At 47.3% G+C, this 11,052-nt stretch overlaps 1 protein-coding gene across 1 annotated transcript; it reads right to left on the bottom strand.

The window, feature by feature from the left end:
- Positions 1 to 10,200: 10,200 nt before the first annotated feature.
- PtA15_12A333 (uncharacterized protein) lies at positions 10,201 to 10,455 on the bottom strand (the record flags this gene model as incomplete). Its single annotated transcript, XM_053161931.1, has 2 exons — positions 10,201 to 10,258; positions 10,289 to 10,455. The coding sequence occupies 2 exons, from the start codon at positions 10,453 to 10,455 to the stop codon at positions 10,201 to 10,203; spliced, it is 225 nt and encodes a 74-aa protein (XP_053025899.1).
- Positions 10,456 to 11,052: the final 597 nt, after the last annotated feature.

The raw sequence follows: 11,052 nt of genomic DNA, 5'->3' as shown, positions 1-11,052 counted from the left end.
GGGAAAGTGACGAGCGGGATAGCGGGCGGAGTAGGCGGACTAGTGCGGGAAAGTGTCAGACGTGCGGGATTGGGTGGGAACGGCGACGTGCGCGGAGGGGAGGACGGAAGGGGGGACTCTTGTATCCTATTATCTTGATCCTCGAATTATTACGGATTTTCACTCATCATCATTGTACTTACAACTACGGACGTACGAGAGTTATTGAGAGGATTATCTGTGTTCTTATCCTTATTCGAGAGTTACTTGCGGATTTTTGTGCTTACGACGTGCGGAGCTTTATTCACTTGCAGATTATTACGCTATAGATCAGGCTCAGTAGAGGAGCGCTGAAGGCTAGCGGAGAGTAGCAGTGCGGAGCCGAGTTACTGACAATCACACAGCCCGGACATCAATATTCTTGAAGGAGGCGGTTAGCGGACATTCTTCACCAGCCAACCAGCTTTCATTCTCACATTGACCCCGCGCGCGCCGTGCATGATTGCCATGCTCCACGTCTTATACCCATTGGCGGTCACACGGAAAGATCTTGCGGGGTCTGCGGGGTCCTTGATGCGCATTGACTCCCGATCCCCCCCGTAGAGCTGACGGTGATATTCGGACAGTTCTTGGGTAATCCTCATCCGTTCCAGGGCATCAACATCCGCATGGGGCCGACAAACAAAACTATTCAGCCTCCCACCTGGGATGAAGGCACCACAACGGAAGACTTACGTTGCGGGCCACTCGGGCGCTGGTCCTTTTGAGGGCCAATTGGTCGTCGTTGGAGCCATAGGCTATCGCCAAGGCATCAGACTGAGCGCACTCCTGCCCAGAAATGTAGCACGCATGTCAGTCCGAGTGGGAGAGTGCGGAATAGAAAGATAGTGCGGCCAAACTCACACTTTTGCGCTCCTTCGCGGTCCGGCGGGGGTCGGCCATGATCACTCAGATGATGACCTCGGAGTTTGGGTTAGCTAGGATTGCATCCACGTAGGAATCAAAATCCGCGTTGGACGCAATCACGGTGTTCTGTCCAACGCCAAAGACGGTGTGCTTCTTGACTGCCCCCTGCCACTTGATGAGGCCATTCGCATCCATGAGGTCAATGTGGGTCCCAAGGTGCAGTTTTGTCTTGCCCAGCGCCACTGCAATGTCCAATCGGAACTGGGCCCACGTGACCCGCTGCACTACCGTTGACAAGACCACGGTGTCGTTTGGGGTTACCTTTTCCCAGTGCTTTTGGACCTCTGCAAGGCCTTGCTTTGTGTGGATCAGTGTTGGGATTGTCCATGGCCAGCTGGCCTGCAACCGTTCGCTGAAATAAACAGTGCTCAATATGGATGTTTTGTGGCTGTGGGGGCGGGTCGGTAGCAGTAGCGGTGCCAGTCAGATCAATCAAAGAGTTGGGTTTGGTGGGCGATCCCTTGTAAAACAGCTTACATGCTGCAGCCTGCGAGTCTGGTGGCTGGGAGGGACCAAGGTACAACTCCTGAGTCTTGCCCGGCAAGTTTGCGAACGGGAGCGGGTCCAAAGTCCCGCAGGTGAGGGTGAATGCATCTGCAAGGCATGATTGGTCATATACAGATATTCTCTGGACAAAATCCAGGGAAAAAATCAGAATGATATTCTCGCCTGAATTTCCTGGAATGAAGTCAAAACTTTTTTGACTTTGCTCCAATGTGAACCTTTTTTTTGGGTTTGGTTGTAACTAGGGATGCCAATTGGGCGGCCTTGCCAACAGGCCGCCTGAACCCGGCCGGGTTTGGGCCGGGTGTGGGCCGCCTTTTCATAGAAAATCCGGATGTCAGCCCGGCCCGGCAGACCTGTGAGAGAAATCGGGCCGGCGCGGGCAGCCTGTTGGGCGCCCAATGGGCTTCCCTGGTCCCCGCCCCGGGGGGCAGTCGTGACCAGTACCAGGATGTAGTTCAACTCCTGACCGGAGCCGGTCACCATCCCTATTGCCAGCTAGTTTCCGACCGGTTCGACTATCACGCAGTCAAATCGGTCACCGTCGTTGTTGGTCAAAGTGGACATGGCGGCTTCTAACACTGGGCAACCCCAAAGCAATATCAATGTCATTACCCAGTCCGATTTGCAATCCCAAGCTACTACAGGGCCACAGACTCCAGCACCGGCGGACAGAGTCAGCGAATCACAAGAAAAGAGTCAATCAAAGAAAAGGAAACTTACTAGCACTAGCAGTGTTTGGGGACACTTCTCAAAGATTATAGGTAAGCTTTTCTCTCTTCAGCCCGTCAAGAATGTCAACGACTTAACTCTTTATTATTAATGATTATTTTTGATCTAGAGAATGGAAAGGAGAAGGCACAGTGCAACAACTGCCATACGAGACTCTCGGGCGCCTCATCAGCTGGAACCAACCATCTTTGCAGGCATTCTCAGAAGTGTATAACTGAAAAAGGTGGGATTATTGGACCTCGAAAAGGCCTCTTGAACTTCAGCTTGTCAAATAACCCTTCTAGCGGAAATGGAGTCTGGATATACAATCAAGAAAAAACTTGCAAGGGCATGGCCGAAATGATTATCAAACATGAGTATCCGTTGGCCATGGTGGAACACAAAGGATTCCTCAAGTTCATGAAGGAGGCTCAGCCCCAGTTTGTAGTTCCAGAACAAAAGTCGATTTGAAACAATTGCATCAAGATCTTCCAAGAGCAAAAGGTGGTGCTTCTCCGCAAGATTGAACAGCAAGCCCAACACATAGCCCTCACGACTGACTTATGGACCGCCGCCAATCTTACCGGATACATTGTTGTGACCGGCCACTACATCAACAAGGACTGGAAGCTAGTTAAGCTCATCCTTAGTTTTTGAACCCTTCCTCCTCCGCATTCTGGCACTGCCATCTCCAATTGACTCAGCCTAATCATGCGCGATTGGAAGGCCGTGAGAAAGCTGGCATTTGTCACACTAGACAATGCAGGAAACAATACTGTGGCAGTGGTTTGACTGAAGCGGTTTGTCAAAGATTGTAGCACAACTCCAGGCTCTGCAACCTCGAATTACTTCCATGTGCGCTGCTTAGCGCACATCATCAACCTTGTTGTCAAAGATGGGATCATCTTTGCCGGTGCCGCTGTTGAACAACTTCACAAAAGTGTCCATTGGATCTGTGGATCCCCTTCTCGTATGGATGCCTTCGAAAAGGCCCTCACTGCCGTTAACATTGACATCAAGGATAAACATCCGTCAAAGGATGTCCCCACACATTGGAACTCCACTTATCTGATGATTGAGTCATTGCTGCCATGCAAGTTAGCGTTCCAGGACAAAAAGTTTGAGGATTGCCCAACCAAGCTCCAGTGGGAGGAACTTCTGGTCATGGAGAAGTTCCTGGAACCAGTTTCCCGAGGTATGTTTAATCTAGTGTTTCCCTGTTATCCCTTTTGCGTTTGACCTGACTTTTTTTTGGCATGCAGCAACTATCACCAGGGAAGAAAGTGTTGCACTCTCTAGAGAGTGCCAGACCATAATTTTTGTCCAGAAGTCTCCCAGATATGAGCCATTTCCCCATGTGCAAATGAGTTGTGGGTTGGCCATGTGTTTATACTCAACTAATACTGATCTTATCTGTATCAAATCTTGTTGGATTTGGTGAGTTAGACTTGTATAATGGCTTTCTCCACTCCACTGCCATTACACATACATATTCTCCACTGACTGGTGTGTACCGGCCAGGAATTTGAGACAACCTCCAATTGATTACTGTGTTGCATGGCCATCAAGGGGAGAAAACCTCCGTGTAATGACTGGTTTAGATGGCCATCAGGTGGAGTGATTCCCAACTCCATGATGCTGTGTAATGGCCATGAAGTGCATCCATCCTCCAGTTGATGAACATGTATCCCAGCATTTGAGCAGAGACATCCTTCACCCAATGACTGTTGTGTATGGCCATTGAGTTAATGGATTCTCATATCAATAACTGGTGTATACTGGCCATTGAGTGGAGATGTCCTCCACTTGATTACACATTAATGGGCTTTGAAACACCCAGCTAAATGACTAGTACATGATGTTCATCAAGCAGGGACTTTCTCATATTGACAAACCAGGAAGAATTATATATTGCGCTGGGGAAGTCCCGGATCAATGCTCAGTACATGCTGATGCTGGCCATCCAGCTGGGCTTTGGAGAGCTAGGTGGCCATTATATACTTCCTTGCGAGCTTGGGAAGGCCTGCTCAATGACCAGTATGTGCTGTTCATCGGGCTAGGGCCTCTATGTGATGACCATCAGGTACTGGTCATCGGATTTGGGTTCGGCGAGGCTGCAGATTGATGTCCACTGCAATTGTCCACCATAACGTACGGCCGAACCTTGCGGTGGACAAATTACAGGGGTCCCCGAGTCGGGGGAGCCCTATTGCGATGACCAGCAATTATTTGGCTTCGGGAACGCAGCAGATTAATGTACACTGCACTTGTCCACCGTAACGTACGGCCGAACTATGCGGTGGACAAATGAAAGGGGTCCCCGAGTCAGGGGAGCTCTATTGTGATGACCAGCAAGTACTGATCATCGCGCCAGCATTTCTGATCTTTTGAGGCAGTACACACTGCCCGTCAAGCTCAGAAAATCCCAAATGGATGGCCAGCATGTGGTGGCCATTGAGAGGCAAATTTTCCAGCGCGATGAACAGCACCCACTGTTCACATTGAGTCTGGGTAAATGTGTGATATTTTTGGAAATTTCCACCCCAACATTCGCCCAAACATGAGCGTGGACATTAAAACAGAAAAAAAACCCTCACCTGGGAAACAGGGGGATGCTAAGCCAATCTGTGTTTCCCCACACGTCCATAGTTCAATTGTGCTAACCTTCAAACCCACATACACAAATTGTTTTAACACTTTTCCTCACAAATTTTGTGGCACTCCTGCTGGCCCATGACCAATCATTTTGAGTGGTCTGGATTGTTGAGAGAGACGAAGGGGGAAAAACCTGAAGTTCACAGGATGACAAGACTGTGACACTTGAGGGAGTGAGAAGATGGTTCTGATTCACTAAGGGAAAAACTCCAGTCACAATCTTGATGTAGACTATATACAAGATTGCTGTGTTTTGTTTGAAGCATACTATGTAGATACTATAAGCATATATCTAGCTCAACATGGATACAGCCTGACCGCAGTGCAGAAGTCTCAACTGACAGCAGGTGCTACATCAGCACCATGTTATGAGAGAAATCAACACCATGTTGTTGCATCATAGACATGGATACCTGTGATGAAATAATGCTACACCAAAGAAAATTAATGGAAAATGGTTGGTGAAGAAAAGATACAAGATGATCAATCTACAAGACAAATGGTTCTAACCACACTGGGATATGCGTGGGGATTTGAGATTTATTGGATGACTTCCTGTCAAGATCTGCGGGTCTCCCAGAAGTGATCTAGAGCCCAGAAATCTAGACGCTCCTGAAAAAATTCAGAATTTTTGGGTCTAACTCAAAAGCTGTGAAGGTTCCAGATGTGACAGGAAGTCCTCCACTGTTCACTTTGGAGTTCTAAGACCAGCTGTTGAATTATTTTTCCAGCTTGTTCCAGAAGCAAGGGAATATTAATGCACCTGTTAATATCCACCAATCTAACCCTTTTCCCTTCAGAAGCTTTATTTAGGATTCTAGACAACATTTTTTGGTCAGTTGTAGTTAAATTTACAAAATTGTACAATTTTTAGTCATGTACTAGGCAAGATGCATATTCCAAAATGAACAGCTATTGGCACTGAAAAATTACAAAATTATGTTTCATCCCTTGGTAAAAATGGTAGGGAAAACTGAATCCGCTATTTTCACATTTAATATTGCTTGGAGTACAATTGCATATGAAACAGGTCTTCTTAGCTTTGGTGCAGTAAGGGTTTGATACTTGAAGAACAGAAATATTATGTCAAACCACTTTCCTCCCAATTTGATATGGGAATTGACATGTCAGAAATATGCCACAAGGATTCATCCACCAGTGTGCAGATCCTCTGAATTTGCTATATCTCACAAGTATGTTCCATAATGTGATTTTATGTGTGTTTTGAATGAAAAAATCTGCAATTCAAAAAAATACCTCGCAGTCGGCTAAGGATATGTTTGAGGATAAAGATTCATACATTCTTGGAAAAGTTTGTGTGCAATTATGGTGTTCAAAGTTGGTTTGCATAATTTTATGCATGCATAAATCATAAAATCATAAAATTGTTTTTGCAGGGGATATGACTGTCTGATTATGTAATACAAAATTTCCTCACCAAAATATATTTATGATTTTATGATTTATGCATGCATGAAATTATGCAAACCAACTTTGAACACCATAAATGAAGATCACTTCTGCAATTGGAATAATGATGAAACAACCACAAAACTTCAACAGAGAGATGCTTGCGGGTTGGCATTGAGTTATAGATCATTTCACAAACACTTGACCTACAGTTACACTGGTATTGGGAAGAAAGTGAACAAATAATTAAATTTAACATGGAACTCACATCAGACTAACTTACATACAAAATTACGGCCTGGCACTCTCTGGAGAGTGCAACACTTTCTTCCCTGATGTGTCTTGCTAAGTGGAACCCGCTACCCAACCATAAACCAGGCTTACCGTGCAATGTCAGCAATTGACAAACAACTAGATGAATGTAACTCAATACCTCTTGTTGCCAACATGATCAAGCCCATGCAAGCTAAGTTTGAGAAATACTGGCAGCCATCAAAGGAACTGCTTGCCAGGCTCATCCTTGACCCTTGTTACAAAATGCAATATCTCCGATTCAGCCTTGAGCAGGACGCAACAGGGGGTGAAAACGTCAGCGAGTTCCTTGGAAATGTTTGGTCTGCCTTAATGGATCTGTGGGACCTTTATGTCCCAGCACCATCAGCCGACACCGACTCACTCAGCATCCAAGTGGAAGGTAACTACCAGAAGACAGGGGATAAAGACCTTTTGGCATTCCACCAGTACATGGCTGGCTTGGTGGCCTCATCTCAACTTAACACTCCGGGGGCGAAATTAGATCTTTTTCTAGAGGAACAAAACCTCATCATCCCCGACGGTTCCCACTTCAACCTCCTTGACTGGTGGAGATTGAATGCCTCAAGATTCCCTTCTCTATCCGAGCTTGCTAGGACGGTACTTATGGTTCCAATGACCTCAGTGGCATCCGAGTACGTGTTCTCTACAGGTGGACGGGTCCTGGATGATTATTGGATGCGCTTAAGCAAGGATTCTGTTGAGGCGTTAATCTGCACTCAAGATTGGTTCAAGGCACGCGAGCAATCTTGCAAGGAATGATTCACTAAATGTATTTCTTTTGTTTATGCCCATGAGGCTATTAAGTATATTTTTTCTTTTGTTTATCTACACACTCTGAAGAAAAAAAAAAATCCAATTTTTCAAATTTTTGGCTGGGGCCCGTGGGCGGCCTGTGGGCGGCCCCTGGCCCGCCTGGGAGCTAAACGGGTTTGGGGAGGTCGGCCATTTGGCAGAAAATGGCCCGGCCCGGCCCGCCCGATAAAAAGTTGGCCCAACTCAGGCTGGCCCACAGGCGGCCCAAGCCCGCCCAATTGGCATCCCTAGTTGTAACCCAAATTGCAATTGGAATGATTTGGGTCCTTTGACCATACCTGAAGCATTCCAATTGGTTTTTGGGACTTTGACCATACCGGAATGATTCCGATTGGACTTTGGTTTTTTGTACCATCTGGTAAAATTCCTGGAATGAAACTTTGAAAGTTCACCCGTGGTGTACCCGCCCCTGTGTTGGCAACAGAAGCAATCCCGCACCTGCAACCTCATAGCTTGGATTGGCTAAAGTGTTGAGCGCTGAGCCTACTGAGTCCCCGTAAGAGAACCTATCCTTCTCCATAGCTTCACTCCCAGAAGTCCCAGCACTGACGCTCCGCGCAGGTTTCTCAGTTTTCCCAGACGTACTCGTCCCTAACCGCCACTGCGTGTGTAAAGCTGCAAGGCAGCCCAATCATCTTTACCAGAGGCGGCCCTTATTCCACTCTTAGGTAAAGCTTGTTTTCCTTTATCTTTCTATGTCTCTGAGCCTGTCAGATAGACCAGCTTTCTCACTATGAAATACATATCTTAGTTCTGTGAAATCTCACAGCATTGTCAAAAAGCAAGTCAAGCCAAACTACTAAGGTAGTGATTCCAGAGTGTGAAAGTGGCCAGTGTTCAGATTTTTTGATTCTACCTCATCACCATTTTTCCAAACATTTATTTTTTCAGCAACAACTTTTGCGTATTTTCCAAAAAAACTTGACCTTATTTCCCGCAGTTTTCACTTGAAATGTTTTTTTCCAACCCATTTTTTGGGTTAAAAGTTGGTTGTCCTTAGACTGAATGCATAGTCACCCTGAAATTGCATCATCAAAGGTTTGAAAAATTGAACTCATTTCCTTTCTGCTGTCTCCTTGGGGCCTTTCACACATTGTGACTTTCACACCCCCTGAAACCCCAAATTTGGGGGCTATGCCCTTGTAACATCATATAAAGTTCACTATATCACCGTGTTGCCGGCCAAGCCCCGTCTCCTGGATGGCAGCCTCTCGACTGACGTCCAGGTCACAGGGCACGCCTCAGCTCTCCGACATTTGCCTGCAAGAGCTTCCACTCCCAACACTTCATGTCCTGGAACATGCGAGCGTTCCAACACCAAAGAATTACAGCACTTTCGGAAAAGGATGTCGCTGGCTCCCAAAAACAAAAAACCAAAAACCAAAAATGAGAGCCTGCAGGTCGTGCATGCGCCTGCATATGAACTGTGAGGCTGCAGATATTGGACGCTAGGCGCAATCCTGAAAATCCAGCCCCGGCCGGCTCACATACGCAAATGAGCCTGGTACTGGCTTCGCTTTCTGCCAGGTACCCCCCCATTCCCCCCACCCGCTGCCACCAACCAACCAAACCCAAATTCTCGACCAATTCCTGTTGCCAACTCAAATCCGAAAACCGTACCGATATGAGTTTTTCAAGTGAACTTGACCCCGGTGACTGATCACTGATCTGGCACTTTCCTCGTACCAGGACAAGAAGGCTGCTGCCAAGAACAAGAACCAAGCCTAAGTACAACGCTTGAGATGGTCCGGAGTGGTCAGTTTTGAATCCCAAACCCACATTGAATTTTCTCATGGCTGACTTGATCTTTTCCTCCTTTTGGAATCCCTCACAGAATCAGATGGAATTGCCATTGTTCTTGGTGTGGGTTGATTACGCAACCGCCCTTCTTGGGCCCCATCTTTTTATCTTGACTGTGTTATACCTCAAGCCTCTGATACCGCTGCTCCGTCTTCATAATCCTCGGCAATCTTGTTTCTTCTGTCCAAAAAATAACACCTCAATACTTAGTTTTCTTGACTGATGTATCATACTAGTCCCGTGAATCTCTTCATTCATGTTGGCGCATGTTGTTGTACATTTATCCATTTTCCAATTCCTGATAAACCGTTGTCTTGTGATTCCAAAAGTGACTTCTGGTCCCATGCAAGGTGAAGGGACTGAGACTGGTATGTCATGCGGCATGCCTCACTGCTGAGCAAGCTGTGAGGCTTTGATTCCTCTCGTGTGCCCCTCTTGGCCTCCGGCCCGTCAGTGCCTCCGGGTGGACCCTGCCTGTCTTTCCGCTTCCAGATTTTAATTTTGCAAGAGGCACTCATTGGCGTATCTCCCTCCGATGTCAGAAGTCAAGTTAGATTTGTACAACGCAAGGAATTGTATGGTTAAAACCCTCAGTCGCGATAGTCCTTCATTGTAGAAGGCTTAGCTTGCTTGTGGTATGGGACCCCATTGCCAAGTGCTGCCTTGGCCCGCGTCCTCAGGCAAGTCGGTACAGTGACAGGGGTTTCGCACTTGCAATTGCATGGGGCGGAGACGCGTCCCGGGCAAATCTTTTTTGGAGCACAATCAAGGCTGAGAGACTGCAGAGGCACTCAACAAGAAAGAAACACTGCGGTAAAATTCGCACAGGATTGATCAAATTGTTACTTCACCCTTACTACGTGTCCTCAGAAACTAAGTTTTTTTTTTTTTTTTGCTCGAGAGGCCGGCAGATATTTAATTAACGTGAGTGAAACAAGTTTGCTTCACTGATTACAATAGAGGTTAAAGTGTATACAACCGTTGAACACCATTGATAATACAACCACGGATACTGGCGAGAGAAGTGGATGAACATAGGTAGGGATTCTACATATCGACAAGGTCCCAGAGCCTCAAGACCTCATTATTGTCTTTCTTCCTCCGTCTACGAATAGAGAAGTAATCAAATCTAGACCCGGCGACCTTCCCGTTCTTGATTACAATTTCCTGTTGCTGGTCGGCTGCGAGCACGTCCTCCCTGCGTCCCGGCAACAGACAACGATCGACGGCGAGCGTCTCTTTCTCTAGCCGGGCCCGGTGGGCTCGCAGCGCACCAAGCTCATCCTTGCTGATCATTAGCATCTTCAGCAACGAGCGCGTCCCTCGTAAACGGCCTTGATTTCTGGTGCATACGAAACAAATTCCATGGCGACGGCGAGGTTGAGATGAATTGGGATTTGATTTGGTGGCGGGAAGTGGTCGAGAATGAAGAATCGGATGGTTGGAGGCAGCGGGTGGGGGGAATGGGGGGGTACCTGGCAGAATGCGAAGCCAGTACCCCGCCAGAGTCGATGGCTCATTTGCGTATGGGAGCCTATGGGAGCCGGCCGGGGCTGGATTTTCAGGATTGCGCCTAGCGTCCGATATCTGCAGCCTCACAGTTCATATGCAGGCGCATGCACGACCTGCAGGCTCTCATTTTTGGTTTTTGCTTTTTCGTTTTTGGGAGCCAGCGACATCCTTTTCCGAAAGTGCTGTATGTACATCGGCTAATTGAATGCCAAGGTCTTGGGGCTTTTCCTGGACTTGTCTAAAATAAGTTTACATAAGTTGACTGGTGTGTGGTGTGTGGCGTGTTGGCGGAGTTATGCGCTCCGGACGAGAGGACATCGTGCAAACCGTTGGGGCATAAAAGCCGGATGGTTTCGCAGCCTCCCCGCTTCAGACAACTCAAGCTCG

This window comes from Puccinia triticina, chromosome 12A (genome assembly GCF_026914185.1).
Source record: "Puccinia triticina chromosome 12A, complete sequence".
Classification (NCBI taxonomy): domain Eukaryota; kingdom Fungi; phylum Basidiomycota; class Pucciniomycetes; order Pucciniales; family Pucciniaceae; genus Puccinia; species Puccinia triticina.
Note: the sequence above shows the minus strand (reverse complement) of the source record. Positions and strands in the feature narration are given on the sequence as shown.